The following is a 27,732-nucleotide window of genomic DNA, read 5'->3' as shown; positions in this document are numbered from 1 at the left end:
TTAACAAACAGAATGGTAATTAGGACTCCTTAAAAATTTCAAAAAGTAGAAAGTACTATAAAAACACTGAGAGAAATAGACACATTGGTGCTAAAATTTTAAATTGTTAAACTCTGTGTCCAAATATTGTATTTTTGTTGTAACTCAATTTAACATCAGGATAGGTACCAAATAAAATTTTCATACTGTATCACTAATTATCAGAATGAAGAATGCATACCTTGGAAGGTAGAGGAAAGGAGACTGAAAAATAGCAGAGAAGAAACCAGAGGTTCAAAGTAGTCTAGTCAGTTTAAGATTAGAGAGGGCCAAATAAAAGCTAATGACCAATCTAAAAAAGACCAAAAATATATTCGCTTGCTCATAAAGCACTGATTACTCATATCCACTCAAATTATAACATGATCACCTTATATTTATAACATATTCACAAATATTTTCCTATTTGATCCATATCACTTGTAATAGGACAGTTATTATTCCAATTTGACGGGTAAGAACACGGTTCTAAGAAGTAACCTGCCCATGGTTTTATACCCTGTAAATGGGGATCCAGGACTTCTTGTCTTCTGATTTCCAATTTAACGTTTCTAACAATAACACATATACAGAGGTCAAGAAATAACAGGAGTATGCTAATGGCCTGGGTTTACTTAGCTATATCATAAACATTAAATCACAGAGTAAGAAGATTACTATTAAGTCTGCTGTTTGAGTTTTGGATTCCAGAGACAAAAGCTGGTATCTCAAAAGGTCAGGTCTGTACCACAGAGCAAACATCTTAGATATCTTTAGTCTTCAAGCTTTTCTTACTTGTTCGCTAAAAGAATTTCTGCATATTTACTACAGACTACTATTCTAATCTTTATCTGCCTATAGAATTAAGACTTATTAAATAATCATGATCTGTAACTTCTGACTACAAATTATACAATTAAATGAAAATGATACAATCTGTCACTTTTCTATTTTATCTCTGTTCTACATTTTATGTATCATTTTAATGTCTCAGATTAGTTTTAGGCAGATCTGCTCAAGCCCATTCTTTCTTCTGGTCACTTCAGTGCCAACTCTCAGTCATTTCCCAAGATGCAACACAAAACTAATATAGGCTTGATTTTGAAGTGAGGACTCACATAGTACTCCTTTTTCCTGTGTGTCCATGAAGTTTTTCCATTTTGTTAAGGGCAGATATTGGTTTCCCTTGATCCTAATTCTGAAGCTAATATGCACAAGATACTGTGATATAAAGTGATAAAAGTAGGCACTGGGATATAAAGAGTTCAGAAACACAAAGTCACACAATCCCTGCCTTCAAGGAGTTTACAACCTAATGTTAGCAATAAGAAACTTACACAAATATAAAGGAGACAAATTATTTTATAATAGCAAAGTAGGGGGGAATCTATATAAGTTGCTATAAGAGCAAAGGTAGGAAGAAATTAGTTTCAGCTGGAGAGTTATAAAGGGAAAAGAAATCAGAACACTTTATGAAACAGTGGTACCTAAAGTAGGCCCTGAAGAGCCTGGGGGAAAAAATTAATCAAGGTTCAAATAAAGTTTCCCAAAGGAGGGGCCAACATTTTTCTCTATCCAACCTCCTGCTATTTTTTAATGTGGTGGAGAAAGAGGGAAGAAATCAAATCCAAATCAAGGTTTTCATAACTGGGTAATTAGGAGGATGGTGGTGCTATCAACAGAAGAAGGGAACCTTTCTGTTCATATGCTTGTATCTCCCACTAGAACATAAGCTCTCTGAGGCCAGGAACTATTTTTTTGCTTCTTTCTTGGTTCCTGAGGCATAACACTGTGCCCTGCCCCAACCAAGGGATGGATTAGATAAAGAGCAGGCAGCCTAAGATAGAGTCTAAGGGAATATCCACACTTACAGCGTAAGAAGAGAGCCAAGGAGTGAGAACCAAGGAGTGAGGAAACAGTGAGAAGTAGGGCCAGGAGACAGAAGTATCACAGGAATCATAGAAAGAGCTAGTACCCAAGAAGAGAGAGTGGTTAACAGTGTTAAATTCAGGAGAATGGTTAAATAGATCTGCAAGTACCATAAAATGTTTTGGTTTTCTTGCCATGGTTAAGTAAATGTTATCTACGCTCAAGTACTTCTTCATTCTTTGACAAACACTTATTATGAGCCCGGCACTGTGCTAGGTGCTGGAAATACAAAGTTAAGAATGGGGAGTTCTTGTTCTCAAGAAGCTTAAATTCTAATGTGGTACATTCACAGATGTAAAAACAGTATATACACAAAACACACAATGCCTAAGGAGGGATAATAACAGCTGGGCAATTAGGACAAGTCTTCTTGAGAAGATGGCAAACCTAAATAAAAATTACATTAAACTGCAAAAGAAAGGGTGATGTAGAAAACTCCCAATGTATTTTAACCATAGAGTGAAGCTATGATGTGGGAGGAAAGATGGCCAAGCGTTAAGGGAAACAGAAATGAATTTGTAATTTCCTATGTCTGCACACAAAAAAGTGTGGGTAACAAGCAAATTGAACTACAGATCCTAATGCAAGGAAGCAAATTTGTCACTGCAGGATATCACAGAGACTTGGTGGAATGGGAACCATGACTGGAATATTCTGCAAGAGTCTAACTTATTCAAAAGAAATAAGAGGTAGTGTGATACAATGAAAGAGGCAGAACACCACTGTATCTTAAGAAGACATATTAATGTGAGGAAATTCAGGGACAAGACTGGAAAAGCAAAGTATATATTTTTTAGCTGAAACTCAGCAAAGGTGGAAACATAAGCAATGTCAACACTGGCATAAAGTATAAATTACCTGGACACACAGTAATAGGTGAGAAATCTGGGAAAGAGATAACAAGTCTGGCAAAGAGGAAAGGTATAATAGTGTCAATAACCTGGACACTTCACTTGTTGAATGATCAGCTAATAATTTTTTACTTGCCTTAATGATAATTTGTTCTTCAAATGTGCCAAGAACTTTGTGGCACAGTGGATACAGTGCTAGATTTAGAGTCAGGAAAATCTCAGTTCAAATCCTGACTCAAGACATGTACTACCTGTGTGGTCCTGGGTAAGTCACTCAATCTCTCAGACTCAATTTCTTCATTTGTAAAATGGAAATAATAAATGCATCTAGCTCACCAGGTTGTTTGTTGCGAGAATAGAATAAAACGATATTTAAAGTACTTTGCAAATGCTACAGTACTACATAAATGCTGGCTGTTACTATTACTTATATTATCACCTCTTCTGAAGCTAATGGATACCAACAAAGAAGACCCAGTCGCTGGGTTAAAAATGATGGAAACTTTGGGGAAAAGTAATCATTTCATCTTCACCTAAGAATTTGTAACAGAGGTGAGCAAAATCATGGCAAGTATCTTAAATTTTAATTGAGAATACTTCAAAGAATTTGGGAAAAGGACCCTTGGGTTCCCATAGACCTACAACAGAAGTCAGCCCAGGAAGTGTTGAAAGCTCTCAAGAAAGAAATTTTGAAAGTACAAAAAGAAATTATTCTGGTGTTTAAGGAAAAGAGGAGTTATTTTAATCAGTCACTCTAGTCAACTAGCTTTCACTAAGCATTTACAATGTCCCAAGAGAAAAATAAGTCCTTGCTCTCAAGAAGCTCACAGTCTCAGTTGGAATTACTATCCCCATTTTACAATGAAGCTAAGCTAAGCTCACAACATACAAATAACTATGTACATATGAGAAATAAAGGATATAAAGGATAAACTGGGAGTAGTTTCAGAGGGAATGTACTAAGATTAAGGTGACCTGATATAAATTCACAAGGTATTAACCAGATAAGATAGAAGCAAGGGCCAATGACGGAGGATGAATTAAAAACTATACTACAATTTTTACTATAAGATCAGCATGGAACAATTCGGAATTGGTCAAGAAAGTTAAGGACAACAAAAATGTATTGTTTTATAGTTAAATTTCAGAAAAGAACAGGCTCAAACAAGGGGAAGGGAGAAAGGAATAAGCATTTATATAATACCTACAGTGTGCCAAGCACTCTGCTAAGCTCTCTACAAATATTATCTCTTCTGATCCTCTCAACAACCCTAGGAGGAAGGCACTGTTATTTTCATTTTACAGTTCAGGAAACTGAGGCAAGCAGAGGCTAACTGATTTGCCCAGGGTCACAGAGTTAATAAAGGTCTTGAATTTAGAGTTTCTTGACTCCAGGTCCACTGGACCACTTAGATGCCTCATGGGATACAAAACTGTTGTTAAGAGTGGATGACATGATGAAAATGTACAGCTGCTTGATTCTTAGGTTGCTCCTGTTTTCTCCGTCATGGAAAATGATCTTTGACCTACAAAGGACAGAATAAATATACCAGCTAAAAATTGGAAAATGATGCCCAAGATAAGGTAATATTAAAAGAACATCTAGCCGCCCTTGATAAGTTCAATTCATCAGGCCTGAATGTAAAGAACAGGTAGATGTGATGGCTGAAACAATTTCAGTAATCTGTGAATAACACTAACAAGTGAAAGAAGTGTGAAAGGAATAGAGAGGGCAAATATAATCTCAATTTTAAAAAAAGAGAACAGTATATACAAACCAATAGCCAGTAAATCTGACTTCAATTCCTCATAAAATTCTAGAAAATATTAGGAAAGCAATAGTTAGTAAAGATTCCAGAAATGGAAGCAGTGATCATCAAGTCTCATCATGGTCAAAAACAGGTCACTGTAGACCAACCTCATGTATCATTTCATAGTATTTGAATATTTGACAAAATTTTCATGTAATAGACAAGATGGAATTGATATTACAGGCAGGTTGGCTGAAAGCTGGTTGGAAGGCCAAATCCAAAGGGGCTGATGGTCTGATATCAACTTGTAAAAAAAAAGTTAAGTGTACTTTTTCCAGGCACTGTGCTTGATCCTATTTCGTTTAACATTTTTTATCAATGACTTGGATAAAGATATAGGTGTAATGTTTATCAAATTTTTATACGGTAGAGCTATAAAGGAGAGATTAAAAGACTGATGGGCTAAAACATGAGGCTTAATTTAATGAAATTAAATGGGATAAATGATAAAGTCTTGCACTTAGATTTCAATATCATAAGTAAAAGATGATGGAAGCATGGAAGTCAACAGTTTATCTGAAAAAGATTTAGGGATTTTAGTAGTCTGAAAATACACTCTAAATCAAAAAGTGATAGCATCTGAGGAATAGAAATAGAAAGCAGACCTGTGATTTCATTGACATTGGGAACTCTCAGATGAGAAAACACCACCTTCTAACACAGGTCAGTCAGTCAATCAGCATCTATTATGTACTTACTACATGTCTGGCACTGGGCTAAGTTCAAGGAATAAAAAGAAAAGCAAAATCAGTCCCTGAGATACAGGAGTTCAAATTCTAACATGAAGTCAAACATGAAAATAACAAGGTATCTGTAAGATATATACAGAGTAGCTGGAAAGTAATCACAGAAAGGAAGGCAACAATCAGTGGAATTGGGAAAGACCTTCTGCAGAATCTTTAAAAACACCAAGGAAATGATGTAGAGGCAAGGTAAGAGAACTTTCTAAGCAGTGGTGATGGCGTGGAGGTAGGAGAAGCAGTGTTCAGAATGAGAAACAGCAACTTCTCTGCACCTTATACCTTGAGAAAGCTGCACAGGATCACAGAGACAGGATGTGTCCGAGGCAGGCCTTGAACCCAGGCCTTCCTGGCAGAGGATGGCTCTCTGTCCTCTGCATTGAGATGTCTAGGACATCTCCAGGAGGAGAGAGGTAGACAATATCTTACCTTGGTCAGACCACATCTGTAAATTTCAATTCAAATCTTGTTACTACACTTTAGAAAACACAAGCTGGAGAGTATCCAGAGTAGGGGAACCAAGATGTGAAGGACTCTGAGATAAAGCCACATGAGACTCAATTAAGAGGAAATAGGGATGCTGCACCTGGAGAAGACAGTGGGGACATGAAAGCTGACTTCAAGGACTTGAAGGGCTGTCATGCAGAAGAAAAATTAGGCTTGTTCTGCTTGGATCCAGAAGACAGAACTAGGAGGAGAAAAAAGGGAGATTTCAATTTGATAGAAGGAGAAATTTCTAATGAGTAAACCAAACATGTTATCACATAACCTCAGGAGAGAGTTGGTTCTGCCTCCTTTGAGGTTTTTGAGCAAAGACTGAAAAGAATCCAATTCATTAGTTTTGCTTTTTAATTACATACCTACCAGTAAGGCAGCGTGCTAGGGGCTGAGAATACCAAGACAAAATGAAACAATGGTCTTGGTGCTCACAGAATTTATAATACCTGTTGATTTCATCTTTGCAACATCTTGTCCACAGGTCCTTTCTCTCCTCTGACATTGCCCCTGTTCTACTACAGGCCTTTGTCACCTCATACCTGGATTTAACACACTATTTGCTGGGGGAGCTGGCCTGCCTCCAGTCTCCCCCCATTCCAATCTATCCTTCTTTCAGCCAACAAAGTGATTTTCCTAAAGCACAGGTCTACCCATATCACACCCCTCATTCAATAAACTCTATAGCTCCCTACTGTCTCTAGGAGGAAATACAAAATGCTATGTTTGGCATTCCAAGCCCTTTATAACCTAGCATTCCTCCTACCTGTCCAGTCAACTTATGCCTTACTCTCCAACACACATTCTACGATCCAGTGACGCTGGCCTCCTGGTTGTTCCACGAACAAGACACTCCATCTATCAGCCCTGGTCATTTTCTCCGGCTGTTCCCAGTGGCTGAAATGTTCTCCCTACTTGGTCCTGACTACTACTCTCTCTTGACTTCCCCAATTAAAATCCCATCTTCTACAGGAAGCCTTCCCTGAATTCCTTCTGCCTTTTGATTATTTCCTTTCTATCCCATACACGGGTTTGCTTTGTATACATTTGTTTGCATGTTGCCTCCCCACTGTATTAGAAGCTCCTTGAGAGCAGGGGCTCTCTCTCTTTTGCCCCTTTTTGTATCCCCAGCCCTTAGCACTGAGCTTGGCACATAGTAGGAACTTAATGTTTATGGACTGATTGATTCTACCAGGGACCACAACACGTTACAAAGAAACATATAATGTGAGGCAGATAAAAGCGCTAATAATTTGAGGAATCAAGAAAGGTTTTTAACAGGAAGAGAAAGGAAGCTAAGGAGTCTATGAGGCAGAAGTATATTCCAGTTGCGCAGTACAGACTATGCAAAGGAATGGAAATGAGAGATGGAATGTTTTGAGTCTAGGAACAGCAAACAGGCCAGTTTTGCTGTAATGTAGAGTGTGTGATGGGGAGTAATATGAAATAAGTCTGAAAAACTAGATACCTTTTTGCCAAATCTAAATTTCTGAAGTCATAATCCCAACATTCTCTTGCTCAGAAGTCTTCAATGTTTTCCTGGTCCCCACTGAAAAAACCCCAAATTCTTCAAGAGCTTCATGTACTTCATAACATGCCCCTAACCCTTCTACCTTTATGTCCTACCACTCCCCTACATACACTCTCTTACCAAAACTTACACTGACTATTCACCAAATACATCTTGCACTAAATGTCTTTGCTCATGCCATTTCTTCTACCTAGACTGTTCTTTCTCCTAGTTCCACCTAAGGCTCAGCTTAAATGCCACCTCCTCCCACAAAGCTCTTTCAAGTGCAAGTAAGTTTTTCATCCTCTGAATTCTCACAATATTTTGTCTGTAGCTGGCTGAAGATTCTAAATTTTAGGAAATATTTGTATATGTGTCCATCTCTCTACTAGCTCCCTGAGAGCAAGGGCTACGTTTTATCTTTCCCTGAATGTTCCCATAACTATACATCATGTCTTGCACATTACAGTTATTTATTTGTTCAATAAACAAGAGTAAAGTACATATTGTTTACTTAAGTGCTGAAGAAATTCTAACTGGGGAAATCATGAGCTTTCATTAGTCAGGGAAAGCTTTGGGGAGTTAGGCTTTGGGGGAAAAAACATAACATTTAGATTGGCAGAGAGAGAAAAGAGTTCCAAGAACAATCATTCACTAAGAACTGTATACCCTATAACAACAATGATAAAAAGATAAGGCTGACAAAAAGCAAGTGTCTTTCATTAGGAAATTGTGAAAGATGAGGCTGGACAGAGGAAAAAGTTTTATCAAAATAAAGACATGTGATGTCAGAAGGAGAAGCCTAGATTTAGGAAAGAAGGAATCACTGTTGGCTTTCTAACCTAATAATGAACTGATAAAAATATCATTTTAGGACAATTAATCTCTTAGGAATATACAGAGAAGAATGAAATGCCAAGGACATCGGAATTATTGGGATCTAAGCACAAGTTTTTTAGGATTTGAATGAGGTGGTTACTGGACATAGAGCAAGAAGGTCGAATCTGAAAGTCATTCCTCACAAATAACTGGTAAAAAGTAGGGATAAATAGATTTATATATGAGGGGAGGGTGGCAGGGTGCTTTAGAGAGGGAGAGTGTGAAACTTAAAGGACAAGGAGGAGTTAAAGTTAATTTTATTTCTTTGACTTTATGAATCACTACTGAAGCTGTTATGCATAGTGCCAAGCCAAGATCATCATTACCAAAACAAACTGCTTTTAGCCCCGACATCATACCCTAGCAAATCAAAGTGAGGAGGGGGACCTATACATTATAAGATAAACCAGAATACTAGGTAACATATGCTAATGGTACAGATGAAATGGAAGAGCTGACAAGACCTGAGGTCAAATCCTGCCCCAGTCAATTATTGTTTGATGCTGGGCAAATCACAACCTCTGTAAGTCTCAATTTCTTCATGTGAAAAGTGGGCATAATAATAATAATATATATCTCACAAGGTTACTGTGAAGATCAAATGAAACAACAAGTAAAACACTTAGCAAACATTAAAGACCTATCTAAACGTTGGTTACCATCATTATCATTACTGTTCTGTCTTAAAGAAAGGACAAATACTGAGAAAGAAGAAAGGTATTCCAGGTAGGGGCAACAGTATAAGCAAATAAGGATACCAGTTTAATTGCGAGCATTTGTATAACGGCATGTAAGACGTGGTAAGGCTGGAAAGGTATATAGAGATGCAGGTATATAGACTGTGAAGTGCCTTTAACTCCACACTAAGGAGTTCAGGCTTTATCTGCAGACAATGAGAAACCACTGAGGATTTTCAAGCAGGGTATGGCATGTTTTCAAATAAGGATCATTTCCGTACTGTGTGCTGCAAAGCTTATGGCACTATAGAAACGTTAGCTATTATGGGCAATGTGGCACATTATTAAGATTTATCTGGTAATAATATGTAGGATGGAGTAAAGAAGGAAGGACTTGAAGTTAAAAGACCAATTTTTGTGACTATTATAATCACTGAGTTTTGTGATAATGAGAGTCTGGACTGGCATCGGGTGACTTAAAACAAGACTAGAAAGGGATGGATTTAAGAGACATTCCTCAGAAAGAACTGACATGACTTGGTGTCTGGATGACTGGAATCAAAGACAAATAAGTTTTCAAATATGAGTAACTGACAAAAACTTCCAGAGGGCAACCATCTGTGGAGGAAATGTTTCCTTTCAATTTGGACATGCTAAATTTGAAGTGACAGTGGTGATATCTAGCAGGCAATTAGAGATATAGCGTTGTAGTTCAAGTTAGGGTTGAAGGCATCGATCTAGAAGTGAATAAATGGGTCCTACAGAAGAGAAGGACAAGCTAGCAAGCCCTGAGCCTTAGGTAACATTCATATTTAGGAGATAAGGAGAAATGAAACGAAGAACCAAGAGTAGCTAGGTATCCCTTTCAGTAGCATAGTTATCAAATTACTCAACTATAAACATTTTTGGTACCACTTTTAAATGTCTTATTCAGCCAAATACCAAGAAATACAGATAAATTTAAGAATTAAGATTACCCATCCCTACCAACAAATCAGCTATCATTAGTGGAAGAGTTTCCTTTAAAAGGTTTAAATACTGTAACAGAATATGTCTAATAATGGAAGTTAAAATACAATAAAACAACAGCAATGCTGAACAATTCCTTATCTAGGAACTTCTAGACCAGCATTCCCAAAATGCACAAACCACAGGCTTCACATGAATAAACCAGTTCCTAAATACCTAACATTTATGTGTAAGTGTCCATAATTCTACAGAATGCATTGACTTTCAACCTGCATGTTTTCTAAACCTTTTCATAATAATTATACATATATTAATACAACCATTTTAATTATGCAAAGATAGGCAAACAGCTATAATTTTTTCTTTAAAGAGCAAATGCACAATAATTACATAAGTAACTCTCTTAACTATTGCCTAAATGATGTAAAGTCTTAAACATTCTTTGAGATGAGTTAGATAGTACAGCAAATATACTGCTGGATTTATAATCTGAAAGACCTGAGTTTAAGTCCTATCTTGTGCACTTACTAGCTGAGACCCTGGGTATGTCCTTTTCCCTCTTTGGACTTCAGTTTCCTCATCTATGAAGTAAGAAGGCTGGACACGAGGTCCTCTAAGGTTTCTTCTACCTCTAAAACTATAATCCTATGATCCTATTACTTTATAATTCTAATAAAACTGATATAGTCCAAAAAGGAATACAAAATGTAATATGTATGCTAAACATTAACATTTTGCTCGTGTTGCTACCTTCCCTATTAAAAACAGATATCAATTTTTCAATAATGACCAATATGGGAATATAAAACTCAGATCAATTGACTGACAGGCATCAAATCAATTAACTGGAGTGACTGGTGGCTTTCAGTTCTGACTAGTCTTCTGTAACTTTCTTTTAGATAAAAAAGAGTATTATTTTCTACCACTGTGACTCTTGGACAATCTCGCAGCCACAAACTATAAATAGTCAGCTCTTATTATCTTTGTTACTGAAAACAAACACGTATAGACTTCTGTCATGAAGGCACCTTTCCCTGTATATAACCTAGAGGAGATGAGTGAAACACAGAAGATAATTCCTAAAGGAAGAAAATATGGCAAAATAGAAGATTTTTCTTTAGGCCTAATTTTGTATATATACAGATAATTGTCTGATGGAAATTTCTCTCCAAACATTTTTTTTATTTTTCAAGTCAGAAAGCATAGGTATACCTTTTCATCCTCCAGTATTTCTTATTCACTTCTAAATGCAAGGATAATGGGCTAAAAAAAAACTCTAAGTGAACACAAGAACAAGAAGCAGCTTCTTTAATACTAATTGACAATCAGTTTACAATTATGGAAGAAAATAGTCTGAGTAGTTGAAGTAAGAAGGATGAAGAAAAAACTCAAGAAAGAATATAGTCTGCTAGGTCAAATACGTTTTGAAAGAAAAAATGATGAAGAAATGAATAAGAAACTAAAGCAACAAAATAAAGTCTTTAAAGGGCTTCTGAGATAAGAAAAGTCCTAACAAATTTTGCTAAGCTTCGTATTTCAAGAATAAGGAAAGAATAACTTTAAGTGATCTTTAAGAAATGCATGTATATATAAAAGTCAATGTGGATCTCAGTTATTTGTGGAGAGGGATTTAAAGAGAGAGCACACAACTGCCTTAAGTACCTAATGAAGAAGGATGGTGGAGAAAATAGATTGATATACTCAAATAGTTTTTATACCTCCAGAGACTCCTTTTGGAAGAGAATTAGTGCCCCATTTTAGGGTAGTTAAGTTGGAGGTACCATCCTGAGGACCAATGCTTACCTCAGTAGCTTGTGTCTTAGGAGTCTTTGCTGAAGTCAGGAGGTCCATCCAGTATTATTCCAGGTGACAGATAGTCAGACATGACTGAGAAAGAGGCCACTTCTGCTATGAATTTGTCCTCTGGGTCTGCGGATTAGGAGAGACAGAGGAGCCAGTATTGGATGGTTACTAGGCCATCACTCAAGTTTGACACAATGGCCCTTTTTTTCCCGTTGTATGCTTTGAAAATGCTCCATCCTAACACTGGTGATTGAAGAAGGTAGTATCTGAGAGAAATGTAGTAGAATGAGAAGACCCTAAAGGAAGTGAAATAATGAAGAAAAGTTCACAACCTAAGGTCCTTTCAACTAATTTGTCTATGGATTAAAATATCCACCCAGAAGGACAGAATGAATGTGAAAACAGAAACAGTAAACTGACCAAAAAGAAGTAAACTGTTCATTTCTGGAAATAGGTTAACTTTTCCTAAAAGAAAGCAAATTTACTCACTTTCAAGAAAGATCAGGTATAATATTAAAAATTACTTGATAGTACTTTCTTAATTTTGAGGACCCCAAATCCCTAAGGCAAAGTCTGCTTACATGTGAAGGATTATAATAGCTATTAAAAATTGTTCTTAAATAACTCCAAGCTGTTATAATTAAAGTGTACTCATGTAAAAAGACAAAATAATACATATATGCATGAGATCTTCATGCAGTGACCCACATTTAATAATAATAAATGAAATAAAAAACAATATCCAGAAATTACTAAGAATGCCTCTAAAATGATGTTATTTTGAAAGACAGTAAAAAGAAATGAGAACACTCAAATAGGAGTTTCACATACTTCCAACCTAAGTTCACAAATTCAGAAAAATTGAGATTAATTATATAGGTGTTCTTCTCCAGTACTCTGGGGTATCATCTGCAAGGTCACCCACCCCTGAAATGATTAATGTCTCTACTAAAAAGAAATGAAATCACAATTTGTAGAAGTGGTGTTTTATTCTTATAACAAAAAAATGCTAATATTCTTATAAAAGCAATTATGAAACACTTCATATGTATAAAGAACTGCAAACTGCCATTTAAGCAAAAGTAATGTGATTTATGGGAGACTTAACAAGTAATAAACAAAACCCATCAAAGAATATATGAAACAATAAAGAGCACTGAAATAACTGTATGCATTTTCAACTCCCAATATTAAAAACGTATCTCTAATGCTAGATAATGAAAACATTTCCCTCCTCTCCTTGGAGAGGGCAGACTAGTTACTATGTTGGTCAATGCAGCTCAATTGTTTTTCTTTGTCTCAAGGAAAGGCAGCGGGGAGTAAGGTACACTGAGAAATGATCAATGTCAAAAAAAAATAAAAGAAATAAAAATAAAAGTTAGAAAAAGATCTAATCTTTCAGAAGACAATTCTTTGAAGTTAACAAAATGTTTATCATGAACATGAGTAGCTAATCACGCTCAAATTAACCTATAAAAGCAATAATTTTGATTGTTCAGACTTCCAATTAGGCAAAGATTATTTAAGCACACCATATCTTCAATGAAAATATATAAGAAATAGACATTTAGAAATGAAAAACTAAATGGAAATAGTTTAGAAAGACAGAATACTTAGAAATCAAATATGGTAAAAAGTTAACAGATATTAAACAAAGTTTCAGCTTGTAAGAAATGGAACAGTGTTTGAGCAACACCCAAGCCTATACGCCAACTAAGTGACTGTAACTCTAATTAGAAAGAAATCCTATAAAGTATCCTCGGTATTATTATGATATAATAGCTGTACTATGATAGGCTCTTTGGCAGTAAGTTTTAAGAATGACAGGACAGTTTTGGAAGGTATATGCTACATTCTATTTTTCAATATTTCAGAGAGCAAACAGCTTCCCGATTCATGTTAAAAATGAAGAATACTTACAAGCTTCAGCAAAATGTCAATGCTGACTTTTCAGAGCAGAAGAGGAGCAATATATTTAGCTATCAAGTGCCAGAGAAACTACTAATCTGATTCAATTGTTTCAGAGAAGTTCTTGAGGTACTATTAATAGTGTCTAAGATAACAAAAACTTTTTACTTGCTATTATGTAGGTAGAAGGACAGTACTAATGACCATTTCCCCAAGTATGAGATTTCTCTCAGATGGTTTTATCTAGAAATGGAATGAATACATTCAGAGGTGATATAAGAAAAGTTCATTTCTATAAATATTCATCACCTATACAGTTAAATCTGGCATAAGGTAGACCAAGCTTTTCTAGGCCAGATGCAGGACATTAAGAAAAGGAATTTGCCAAATACCCTAGCTCTTAAATAGGAAGCTTTTTGCTCTTAAAAGATGACCTCTAAATAGAAAGTTTTTCTTTTACCAGTATCATTCTTCTTATACCTTGGCTCTTACATCAAAATACAAGTTTTGTAACAACGAAACCTCAAATCATACGTATCACCTACGGCAAGGAGTGTGGAAAAACATGTTGCTCTCTTAAGACATAAAAAGCTACAAAAATTAAAAGCAATCCTTTAAATTTCATATAAGATACAAAAAGAAACAAACTAACACTATGACAGATTATCTACTTTTTATTGTTCAAACATTCACAATGTTTCAACTTGTACAAGACCTAAGAATTCTTGAAACAGACAACTGATAATTACTGATCATAACAAAATGAGTAAACATTCTTCAAAAAATGTAAAATAAAAATACTTAGTTAAAAGACACAACAAAAACAAATTTAAAACAGTACTTTTATTTTAATCACCATAAAATCTAACACGACAAATCTTTGTTTCCAAAATTAACAAAAACCTGAAATGATGTCTTCTGTAACTCACATAGGGACATTCAACTCTGGGGCTTCTGACAAGTTGCATCCCAAGTCATAAATGACCTAAGTATGTGACCAGACTGAAGAGTCAAAACAATCAGTCAGAACTGATGATACTGTGAAGAATCATAAACTGCCCTAGTGAACATTCCCACTCCACCATCCTCCTATAAATGCCATGATTATAGTGAATAGACTACAATCATCATTTTCGCAATGAGTAACAGAGCTTGAATTATATATTCCTTTGACAATCTAACAACCTGACTTGGTCTTTCTAGGAAAATAAGAAAAAGTGTAAGAGAAAAATATAAATCTAAGCAGGAAAGGCAGTTTAGATTCACATTAAAGTGTAATAAAGCAATGCATTTTCTTGTTCCTCAGACAGCACAGATGCTATTCTAATAACCTAGACAAGAGTTCTTTTTCAAGACTTAGTCTTCAACGTTTGCTTATTAGGACAGAGAAGAATACAGGAATCCTGATTTGACCAATAAAGAAACTATCCAACAGGAACGGAATCAGCCTCCCCTAACTGTAGTATCTTCTGAGACTCAGTTCTCAGTCCAATGTACCTTCCTCCTGCCATACTTTCTTGGCAGAGTCTATCCATTTTTCACACTTCAGTGTCCACTTTAACAATAATATTTCTCAAATCTACATTTTCAGATTCCTATTTCAAAGTTCCTTCCATGAAAGTTGTTTGGATGTACCACTATCTGAAATATATGTTTAAAATGTAAACGTCCTTCCCAAATTCCCCATTTCTGTCAATGATGTTCACGTGGACTGAAAATACTTACTGTCCTTCGTTCGTAATTTTTCCTCAAAAATTTAAATTCTCTTTGCCACATACAGTGCCATCATTCTATTCAGGTCCTACGGCTAAATTACAGCCACAACCTCCTAGCTGGGTTACTTGGCTTCAATCCCTCTCCTGTGTCAAGTCCATTCATAGATACAGATGGAAAGAAGCTAACAGAGGTTATGTGCTCTAACTCAGTACTTGAAAGTTGAAGAAAATGGGGCCAAGAGAGATAAAGAGGTTTGTCAAAACTGATACAGCTGGTTCGTAGGGAACCACAACCCATCTCTCCTGACTTCCAGATCAGACACCTCCTTACTGTACAAAGCTGCTTCCCTTCTCCCTCACTTTACCATCTCACACAATCATCTATAATAACTTCCCGATACATCTCAGATGAAGCTCAAACTCCAGTCTGGAATTCAAAGCCCTGCATAATCTGAGGTTATTCTTTCTATCCAATTTTACTTGCTACTATTCTCCAACCCACACTGTCCATTTCAGTCAGGCAGATCTCTTCTTTCAGAAGCTCTTTCCTTCCCCCTGAATGCTTTGCTGTCCTTTCTCACAGTTCAAGTCCTACCCATCCTTACAGGTCTCCTTCAAACAGTATTACTGCAGCTTGATCATCTCTTCTCATTTCTGACCTCTCAAGAGACAATGTCTGCATATTTCGGCCATGAACTATATTGCATCACGTAATGCACTCTAATTCCAGTATATTATATGATAATAATATCCACCCAACTAGACTATGCTTTGTGAGTTGAACTGCTATTAACATTTTAAGTGAGTCTGTGTATTGGGAGTCAGCAATAACCAACACTGCTATTTACTTATCAACTCTACACTTCTTTTAGCTCCACCAAAAGACACACAAATATTCAGTTATATATAATTCCCTATGTAAAGTATATTTTCCATTATGGACAAATATAGTGAGAAGTGAGCTAATGGATTCTTTTTGTTCAAATGGTCTAGGTTATTGAATGTTTTGGTGACCTCAGTTCAGTTCTTTGTGCAATTGGCTAAAAACCTGATCTTTATATAGCACTTGCATCTATTATCATATTAAATATTCATAAAATCCTGAGAGGCATACTGAGTAGACATACTGTTATTTTCATTCTGCTGATAAAGAAACCAGGACTCACAGAAGTTGTAACTTGTACAAATCACAAAGCTGGAAAGTATTGAGGTAAAAATTGAATCCAAGCCTTTCCTAAGTTCAATTTCTCTCCACTAAACCACATTGTTTCAACTAGTAATACAATGCTTATACTCAATGATGCTTAACAAACAGACCGATGTCTGTTTATCTCTTATGCATATGAAGAAAATACACTAGTTTCCTGGAATACGAATCATTGTATTATGCAATTCCATTGTGTAGATCTCTATAAAATAGGCCTCTGTTTCCTTATCTGTACAGTAATAGGACTGAAGTTCAAGGATTCTTCTAGCTCTAATAATATATGATCTATAAAAAAAGAAATCTCTAATTTATTCCAACAGATTCAATTCCCCATTAGACTTTCAAATTCCCTATTTATTACCTAGTTGAGTATTTTTCACACACTTTTAGGAACTAGAAATCCATTCCATTATTGGTTTAAATAAAAGAACCAAGAAAGTAAAATCTACTAGAAAAAAATGCAAAATATTTCAAAAGAAAATATAAATGATTTCTGAATCTGTTCCACCACTTCTCTTTATTAGCCTCTTTATTAGAAGGCTTAACTAACAACGATGCACATTTGTTTTCTTTAGTTACTGGCCAACAGGCACTCTGAATGCACTTAAAAGAAAGACTTTTTTTCCCTGTTCTATCAATATCTGGAAGTACCAGAACTTACCACATCACTAGCACTGGAAAATTCATTATTAACCAGACTTTCAAGAGCCATCCATCGAACTGGTCTATTTTCATTGTCCCCTAGACAGTGATAATCCATGGGGAATAAGTCTCTGGATAGGGCATTGTCAGTGATCTTTACCTGAAGTGTATCATCAATACTGAAAACAAAAAAGGACACAAATAAAAAGATGAATCATGGTTATCGTTTAATTATAAACAGTGAATGTCACAAATCCAGGGAATATTTATTATTAATTGAGGATAACAACATAGTACTTACACACAGTTTCTAGCAGCCAGATCTTTGTGAATGACCTCCCTTCTTGCCAAATAACTCATTCCACAGGCAATCTGAATAGCCATATGTACTAGGTCTTGCTGGGAAATTGCCTGTGATTCACAATGGTAATGTCAATAATCACAATAAAATGCCTACAAGTTGAGCCTTCCTCCCTTCATATTTCTCTACTTCATATCTAAATATTCCTTTCCACCTACAGAATCATTGCCAGAAGCTAGATCTTAACTATAAATATCATTATACTAGATAATGTATTTCAATTGTTAAAAATGTTTAAATGCATACCTTCTTTCAGTTTATAAATTACATCAGAAATGAGTCAAATGATCACTTTGACCTTGAGGATAATGGGAGAGAAGACAGACAGCATTTGTAACTCTCTAAGAAATGTACTGTTGTCCTATACTAGATTGCATGCCGTCTTGAGAAGAGAGGGAAGAGGGGGAGAAAATTTGAAACTCAAAAGCTTGTGAAACTGAATGTTGTAAACTAAAAATAAATACATAAAAAAATTTTTTTTTAAGTTTTTCAACGTGCTACAAGATCTCTCTAGCAACAAAATTTGAGAGTTCTGCTGAATGCACTGCAGACAGTTATCAAAAACAGTGGCTCTCTGTGTGAGCAGACCAAATAATTAACAGTTCATCTTAGAATAACACAAATAGGGCTAAAAACAGTAGGTAGACAGATGGACATATATCCCAATATATATGTATATAAATATGCCTATAAATCCATAAATATGTGTATAAATATGTATATAAATAAAACTAATTATATCACAGAAAGATGTTCATCTATCTACATACTGCCTTTATACGTACATATATCTATGATATAGATAAGTACATAGATAAGTACATCTATCTATAATTTTTTAATAATCTATCATATAAAGACTGCAACCTATTTTCTAATACAACCCAGACTACTGTCATGAGCATTTATGTTTGTAATCATGAGCAAGGAACTCTGAACTTTGTGTCCTTATCTGTAACAGGGATAAAGGCAATACTTTCACAGAAATGTTATAAGCATTATTGCCAGTGTGTGAAAGGGTTTTAAACTACAATGAATAAATGTACTTTGGAAATAAATTCAGCAAAATCATCACCAGTTTGGGGGAGAGGGTAAATATTCTGGTCAGGTCAGCGGAATCATAATTCACTTTCCTTTTTATACAGCCTGACAGGTTTTTGTTTTTTGTCCTACATTTGTCTTCTTTCTTCAATGCTTTTGATTTTCTATTAATTTATAAATTTATAAGTATTTTTTCACCTATCCTAAGGATGCTAGCTTAAGTTATTCATAAATAAAAGACGTTACTGGTATCTGGATAAGTTTTTCTTACCTGAGGATTGTTGGCCTCAACTAATTTGCACTGTCGTAAGAACAATTTAAGGTTTCCCCAGTTCATGTATGGCAATAACACCATGGGTTTTTCTCCTTCTTCTATACAAACATGAGTGATAGGAAGCAGATTTCTACAAAATGGACACAAAATAGGAAGGAGAAAAACAAGTATAATCCAAAACTTCAATTACCTATTCTGGAAAAATAAAGTATTATGACCATAAAATGCAAAACAAAGTTCAAAACAGGCTTTAAAATATAGAATGAAAGTCATTCCTTAAAATAAAACACCACAATTAAACAAGAGTAGAATTTCTCCCTCATTATCTTAAAAATTACTTTTCTTGAGTAATAGCCTTATGTAACTGGAAGAGAAAAGAATTTGAGCCATAAGACCTGGGGTTGAATACTTGCTACCTGTTGCCTTATACAAGATATTTTCCTCCAAACCTGTTTTGTCATCCATAAAATGTGGAAACTCCCTCCATAGTAGTTCAGCAACTCCTCCTTAACTTAAAATCTTAAAATTAATTGGAAAACTGAAAGGTTAAATAGTTTGCCTGCTGCTAGTCTCACAACCAGTATATCTCAGTCAGAACTTGAACCCAGGTTTTTCGGATTCCAAAGTTGGAATAACTAACTCTCTAAGACATGCTGACTTTTCACGCTATTCTCTCTAAAAATTAACTTTTAAATGTGAATCAGAGGGGCTACTTTAGAAACAGTTTTCTAAAACTAATTTGCCTGCTACCTGGAAATTAAATAGGAAAGCCTGGCTGATTATAGACGTCTTTAAATAGATGTTTCACCGTTTTTCTTTCTTCGTGCAAAGAACATAGTTTCAATTCTAAATCACTAGCTGTTGACAAGACTGACTTCCTCCAGACATGCATTCCCATTGAAGTTTTGGTTCTCATATCAAATGATTTTGTAACACGTGGAACAGAATGGCACTGAAATCTCTGCTGCTACTTGATGTATTCAATCAGTGATCAAGGCATTAGTTGGTCAACAACTATTAAGTATGCCTAATTCTAATTTTGTCTTTCTCTATCTCCAAACCAGGGCTCAGGGCAGATAATAAGAGTAATAATCTTCATAAAGCACATCCTGTCACTCACTTGCTCAAATCCTTCAATGATTTACTCACTGAACATCAAATAAAAGTCCAGACAATGTATGGCATTCAAACAGACCCAACATATCCTTCCAATCATATAAAAAATTTCTCTTCTATGCCGTAGCCAAGATGGACTATATTCCCTGATCCCCAAACACAATTAGCATATTCCCATGTCTGTGTTTCCTGAGTTCTTCCCTCTACCTAGAATGCTTTCCCCCTTGTTTCTCCACTGAAATTTTACTACACTGTCCAAAGACCAGGCTAAATGCTATATTCGCCTTATTCCAAAGTTACCATGATTTTTTAATTAGATGGACTTTACTCAAGCCTTATCTTTCTTGACCTTATTTTGACACTACTTATCATCCTTTCTTTCTGGATATTCTTTCCTGATTAACTTTTTGTGACACTATTCTCTCTAAATAGTTGTTTCCCTTAATCAGTTCGACTGCTCCTTCTACAATTTCATGGTGTTAAACCTCATCCATCCCTTGCCCACTAACTGTGAGTATATCCTATGGATAACTCTGCCTTCGGTCCTCTTCTCTCTATACTTTTTTCCTCAGTAAGTAAGGACTTGATTATCAAGTAAGGACTTGATTATCATTTCTATATAGATGATTCTCACATTCATTGATCTAGCCCCCTTTATTTTGGCTCCACTCTCACCAATTATCATTTGAGCATTTTGAACTGAATGTCCTTGAGGCTTCTCAAATTCAACATGACCAAATAAACACCTTTTTTTCCTTCAAAATTCATTCCGCTGCCAAAGTTCCCTATTTCTTTTTTTTTATTATTATTATTAAATTTATTTATTTAACTTTTAACATTCATTTTCACAAAATTTTGGGTTACAAATTTTCTCCCCTTTTATCCCCTCCCCCCCCAAACAACAAGCATTCTAATTGCCCCTATGACCAATCTGCTCTCTCTTCTATCAGCCCTCTCTGCCCTTGTCTCCATCTTCTCTTTTGTCCTGTAGGTGCAGATAGCTTTCTATACCCCTTTACCTGTTTTTCTTATTTCCTAGTGGCAAGAACATTACTCGACAGTTGATCCTAACACTTTGAGTTCCAACTTCTCTTCCTCCCTCCCTCCCCACCCCTTCCCTTTGGAAGGCAAGCAATTCAATATAGGCCATATCTGTGTAGTTTTGCAAATGACTTCCATAATAGTTGTGTTGTATAGGACTAACTATATTTCCCTCCATCCTATCCTGTCCCCCATTACTTCTATTCTCTTTTGATCCTATCCCTCCCCATGAGTGTCGACCTCGAATTGCACTCTCCTCCTCATGCCCTCCCTTCTATCATCCCCCCCACCCTGCTTGTCCCCTTATCCCCCACTTTCCTGTATTGTGAGATAGGTTTTCCTACCAAAATGAGTGTGCACTTTATTCTTTTCTTTAGTGGAATGTGATGAGAGTAGACTTCATGTTTTTCTCTCACCTCCCCTCTTTATCCCTCCACTAATGAGTCTTTTGATTGCCTCTTTTATGAGAGATAATTTGCCCCATTCAATTTCTCCCTTTCTCTTCCCAATATATTTCTCTCTCACTGCTTGATTTCATTTTGTTTTAAAGATATGATCCCATCCTATTCAATTCACTCTGTGCACTCTGTCTCTATGTATGTGAGCGTGTGTGCATGTGTAATCCCACCCAGTACCCAGATACTGAAATGTTTCAAGAGTTACAAATATTGTCTTTCCATGTAGGAATGTAAACAGTTCAGCTTTAGTAAGTCCCTTATGACTTCACTTTGCTGTTCACCTTTTCATGCTTCTCTTCATTCTTGTGTTTGAAAGTCAAATTTTCTTTTCAGCTCTGGTCTTTTCATCAAGAATGCTTGAAAATCCTCTATTTCATTGAAAGACCATTTTTTCCCCTGAAGTATTATAGTCAGTTTTGCTGGGTAGGTGATTCTTGGTTTTAGTCCTAGTTCCTTTGACTTCTGGAATATACTGTTCCATGCCCTTCGATCCCTTAATGTAGAGGCTGCTAGATCTTGTGTTATCCTGATTGTATTTCCATAATACTTGAATTGTTTCTTTCTAGCTGCCTGCAGTATTTTCTCCTTGACCTGGGAACTCTGGAATTTGGCCACAATGTTCCTAGGAGTTTCTCTTTTTGGATCTCTTTCAGGCGGTGTTCTGTGGATTCCTTGAATATTTATTTTGCCCTCTGGTTCTAGAATCTCAGGGCAGTTTTCCTTGATAATTTCATGAAAGATGATGTCTAGGCTCTTCTTTTGATCATGGCTTTCAGGTAGTCCCATAATTTTTAAATTGTCTCTCCTGGATCTATTTTCCAGGTCTGTTGTTTTTCCAATGAGATATTTCACATTATCTTCCATTTTTCCATTCTTCTCTCTTTGTTCTGTGATTTCTTGGTTTTGCATAAAGTCATTAGCCTCCATCTGTGCCATTCTAATTTTGAAAGAACTATTTTCTTCAGTGAGCTTTTGAATCTCCTTTTCCATTTGGCTAATTCTGCTTTTGAAAGCATTCTTCTCCTCATTGGCTTTTTGAACCTCTTTTGCCAATTGAGTTAGGCTAGTTTTTAAGGTGTTAATTTCTTCAACATTTTTTTGGGTCTCCCTTAGCAGGGAGCTGATCTGCTGTTCATGCTTTGACTTCATGTCTCTCATTTCTCTTCCCAGCTTTTCCTCCACCTCTCTAACTTGATTTTCAAAATTCTTTTTGAGCTCTTCCATGGCCTGAGCCCATTGGGTGGGCTGGGACACAGAAGCCTTGATTTCTGTGTCTTTGCCTGATGGTAAGCATTGTTCTTCCTCATCAGAAAGGAAGGGAGGAAATGCCTGTTCGCCAAGAAAGTAACCTTCTATAGTCTTATTTCTTTTCCCTTTTCTGGGCATTTTCCCAGCCAGTGACTTGACCTCTGAATATTTTCCTCACACCCACCTCACCTCCTGATCCTCCCAGCCCGTGTTTGTGGTCTGAGATTCAAATGCTGCTTCCAGCCTCAGGGCTTTTGGCGGGGGCAGGGCTGCTATTCAGTATGAGATTATGTTCTGGTGCTGAGGTCGGGGCAGGGCCACCTCTCAGGCTCAGTTCCCTCAGGGGGTTTATGCACAGACCTTCCGCAATGGATTCAGGCTCCCGCCCGCTTGGGGAGCCCCTGTCTGCAGCCGCCTCTCAGCTTCTACCTCCTGGGGGGGGGGGGCCTGAATTATGGGGGCACCCCACTCCCCTCTCGACCCGCCAAAGAGACTCTCTCACCCACCCCTGTCACCTGTGGGTGGAGGGACTTGTGCGGCCGCTGGAGATCCCGTCCCTGAAGCCTGCTCGGATCTGTTTCTCTCGGTGCCGCAGCCGTGGCCGCAGCAGGTCTGGGCTAGGCTTTGTGTCTGCAGCGAGACGGACCTTTTGCGAGAGGTTTGCAGATCCCTCTGTGGGTGGAGGGACCTGCGTGGCCGCTGGAGATCCTGTCTGTGAAGCCTGCTCGGATCTTTTCCTCTCGGTGCCGCGGCCGCGGCAGGGCTGCACTCAGCTCCCAGTCCCGGCGCCCAGTCCGCAGCGCGAAGGACCCCCCCGCGAGAGGTTTGCAGGTCTCTCTGGAACAGAAATCTCCCTCGCTCCAATGTTCCGTGGCCTCTGGGTGCGGAATTCGCCGTGAGTTACTTCCCTGTAGCCATTCTATGGGTTGTGGGTCCCCTATTTCTTTTAAAGACATCACAATTTCCTCACTCAATTTTGAAATTTCAGTTTCACCTTTGTCTCCTCCCTCTCATTTCATCCCACTGAGCCTACCACATGTTGTCATTTTTATGCCTGTAACATCTCATACCCCTCCTCTTCTCTCTAATCTCACTACTCCAGTTTTAGGCTCTCATCATCTCTTGCTTGGACTATTACAACACTCTCCTAATTGGTCTCCCTACTTCAAGACTCTTGACTCTTTCCATTTTAATCCACTCTTCATTTCCTATAGTGAAGGTATGACCATACCACTTTCCCACCAAAACTCTTAAGGTTTCCTATTCCCCCCAGGACCGAATATTAACTCTGGCATTTAACCCTCCCATAAGCTGGCTCCAAATCATCTTTCCTCTTGTATTATATATTCCCCATCTTCACAAAATCTACAATCCAGCCAAATAAGGTGTATTTTGCTGCAAAAGAATAGAAATAAGAAACCATAAAAAGCTGCGAGTGGTGGTAAGAAATTCAGTCAACTATACAAAAGTGCTTTGGCTCAAACCACATCAAATTACATGCTGTTGATAGGATGTTTTCCTGTAATGAAAAAACTTGTCTTTAAAGTAAAATGTCATGTATGACATTAATATGCATGTCATATATCATTTAACACAAAGTATGCCACTGGTCAAAAGTAAACTTTACCAAAGTACAAAAGATGCTAGTAGGAATTTAAGATTATCATCCCTTGGAAATGGGGGTATGTATGTACTTAGAAAGTATCAAAGCAGATGTTAACCTAGATTATAGATTAAAAGGAATAACAATAGCTCTCAAAATTTTGTCCACTGGGATCTTTCAGAACATTTTTATCTTTTGTGTAAGTAACAAAAAGATGCAAACACATTATGTGAAGCTCTTTTAATGCAAAGAATACTTTTCGGCATTTACTAACATCATTAAGGAAGAATGAAACTGTCAAGATGAGAAAAACAGTAGCATTACCAAGAAACAACAAATGTGAAATGATTGCTTTGAGGGGAGTCGATGACTTGTAGGAGGAGGTACATTGGAATAGAACTATCGTAGTTTAGGCTTCTCTCAAAGTTGTCACCAAACTTTTGAGAGAAACCTTTGAGAAAGCTTTCACATAATCACTCAATGATGGTTTCATTTTTTTTTACTCTGTAAAATTACAAAGTAAACTAATTAGTCTTAGTTCAAAGTAAATCAAAAGTCTACTAAAAGTTTTGTATACGGTCTCTAGATATATATACTCATACATACATGATAGAAGACAGTTGCTAGCTAGGTAAGAATCCTCTCCAATTATCTTTGCCCCTAAGCCCACATATCCTGCAACCTTTCCTTACTTCTGTTGAGGGAGCCACCAGGTTCATAACTTCCTCATCCCTATACCCAATCAGTTTCCAAGTCCTAGCAATTATAGCTCCACACCTCTCGTGTCCCTCTCCTTTTCATTCACATGACCACCATCCTATTTCAGACTCTCATCACTTCTCTTCTGAACTACTTCAATATCCTCTTGATGGATCTCCCTGATTTTCTTCTTCAATCTCCAATATGTAGAGCTGACAAAATAATCTTCTGAGGTCTGATCTTGGTACTCCCCTGGTCAGTGACTCCCTAGTGCAGTTAAGAATAATACAAAATTTTCAGTCAAACACTGAAAGCTGCAGTGGGTGAAAGATGGAATGACTGAAGAAACAAAGGTTCACGTTTCTGAGCATATTAATTTATTAAGCAATGCATGGTGACTGTATAACAAATTAGAACCAGACCTCTCTTCAGCTTAGAGTTGGACCCCAAACACTGGGAGAGACAAATTCTTATGTATTAAAAACAATGAATCAAATAAGACCAATTAATTAAAAGAAAACAATTAACCAGTACACAAAAACAGGTAATGTGATTTCTAATTGGAGGAAAGATTAGGGACTTTCCGAGTTGGATAGGGGAGAGCAAACGTGCAATTCCTTGAAATCATAAAGAGATGTCCCACTTCCCTTTCCACTCTTCCCAAGTATCTGTATTCAATCAAAGGAACACAGAAATATTAACTGATTGACCAGTATGGGGCCAGCAACCCAGACATATGGATGATTGTAAGAAAGCTCTGCATGAATCTTTGGATCTGAGAAGATTTCAGGTCAGCATAACTTAAGTGCTTATTTAAGGTCTCTAGGCATCAGGTACAGGTGGTCCGGCTTCCCAGGCACCCTGGGCTAGGTTCAAACAATGCAATAAAGTTTTCTCACAATTCTCATAATTGAATAAAGTTTCCTCATGAGACAAAAATTAGACTAGACCAATAAGTGAATAGAAAGGGAACTGAGCTAGCTCTAGAAGTAAGTCACAAGATGTAGTCATATGGAGTTCACTCAATTCCCACTACCACTTGCTGTTCTAATCCTCTCAATTCCCACAAAACCATGCTTAATCTTTCTACATTTGTTAAAGTAAAATACTTCTGCATTTTCCATTCCAGTCAAATCAGCATACTAACAATGTTTTTCACAGACAACCCAGTGTCTATAATATAATTATTATTCACCACTACCTCTTAGAATCTCTAGCTCCTGTGCCACCCACTATGGGAAGCCCTTCCAAATTCCTTTTGTCTCATATTTCTGGTGCAGAGCTTAATGCCTAGTTTACAGAAGATACTTAAGAAATGCTTACTAAAATGAACTGAAGTACAGAGTGTTATCAACACTGTGAAAAAAGGGAAATATAGATTAAATAACATATGCTTAATTTTAGCCTCAATTATTTTTCATCTTCAATTGTTTTAGCTGATGTTACATGTTTCTTACTAAAAGCATTAGTGGACTTTTCCCTTACTATGGGTTAACATACCCTGAAAGCATACCCCAAACAACCAATCTATCAATCAGGTAAACCAAGAACAAGACAGTCTTAAAAAATCTGCATGTATACTGCAGAATTCCAGCTGGTTATTTTATTAAAGCCTTCTTGTCTCGTTACCTTTTCATTTACATATATTCCAGAACATATTTACTATAGTTTTTGACATAGCCATCAATACATGTCTAATTATAATAATAAAAATTATAAAGTGTTTTAATGGTATAATCAAAACACTGGACATGTGGAATGGAACCAACCACTAGATGTACATCCGGGAGAAATGGGGAGGGGGATTTCTATAAGGAAAGGAAAAAAGATATTTTCTTTATTGAAAAGAACAAGAGAGCTTTATACACTATCAGTACTCTGGTACTTACTGGCTTACATTTGATAATACAGACTGAGACAAATGAAAAGCAAAGTTTCTGGGTAATTAACAATCAATTTATTAATTAGGCTAGTTGATAGTCAATAAATTAATGGTCAAGAGTTTCTCTCAGTAACCAAAGACCCCTAATGGAGATACTGAATGTATCAATATTCTTTTAGAAAAAAGGGGGGTACCTCTGACAGATGAAAATCAACCCTGATTGGTGAACAATTAACGAGGGAGTGGGCACGGTAATGAGGAAGTGAGCTAAAAGATTTCAGTATGTGCTATTATTGTCCTCATTTTACAGATGAGGAAACTGAGGCTGAGAGGTTAAGTGACTGTAAGACCAACACATTATCAATGAAAATGTCACAATAAGTTATTAGCAAATTACAGGATCTGTACTTCAGGGTTCTTTCCATCATCATACAGGCTCTCTCAGCAAGTCAGTAGCTAAGCCTAGATTAGAATATTTTCCTTTCAATGCTAAACACCACCTCTACAACAGTTAACCAATAATAACATACTCATTCTCTAATTGTTGTTACTGGTGGATTTATTTTCCAATTTTTTTTTTTTTTGAAATTAGGTTACTAGTCAGCTTTGGTGGACCCATCATTTTCTATCCTCTTCAACAAAAATCCCCAAACATTTATTATTCGCAGGAGGATAGCCACATTTCCATTACACTTTTTTTCGGTTTGCAAACAAATTGACAAAGATGTGTTCAACCTACCTGAACATATAGAACCATAGTTTTAGACTAAAAGGGATTTCATGGATCTAGTCCAACACTTTCTTTTTACAGAAGAGGCAAGTGAGCACGGTGAGGAGAAGTGATTTACCCAATAG

At 36.6% G+C, this 27,732-nt stretch overlaps 1 protein-coding gene across 3 annotated transcripts in view; it reads right to left on the bottom strand.

Moving 5' to 3' along the window:
• The window catches only part of RYK (receptor like tyrosine kinase), a 111,182-nt gene that overhangs the window by 9,690 nt on the left and 73,760 nt on the right, over positions 1–27,732 (bottom strand). For 2 of the 3 annotated variants that reach the window (XM_072613611.1, XM_072613612.1), the window contains exons 11-13: positions 18,828–18,960; positions 17,456–17,565; positions 17,174–17,333 (exon numbers count right to left, since the gene is read on the bottom strand). In XM_072613611.1, the coding sequence (XP_072469712.1) occupies positions 17,174–17,333; positions 17,456–17,565; positions 18,828–18,960 (403 nt within the window). Of the gene's footprint in view, positions 1–11,682; positions 11,809–17,173; positions 17,334–17,455; positions 17,566–18,827; positions 18,961–27,732 lie in introns of all 3 variants that reach the window. The other variant, XR_011967931.1, reaches the window with a different exon arrangement.

Source organism: Notamacropus eugenii, chromosome 5 (genome assembly GCF_028372415.1).
Source record: "Notamacropus eugenii isolate mMacEug1 chromosome 5, mMacEug1.pri_v2, whole genome shotgun sequence".
Lineage (NCBI taxonomy): Eukaryota > Metazoa > Chordata > Mammalia > Diprotodontia > Macropodidae > Notamacropus > Notamacropus eugenii.
The sequence above is the reverse complement of the archived record's forward strand: the minus strand, read 5'-3'. Positions and strand labels throughout refer to the sequence as shown.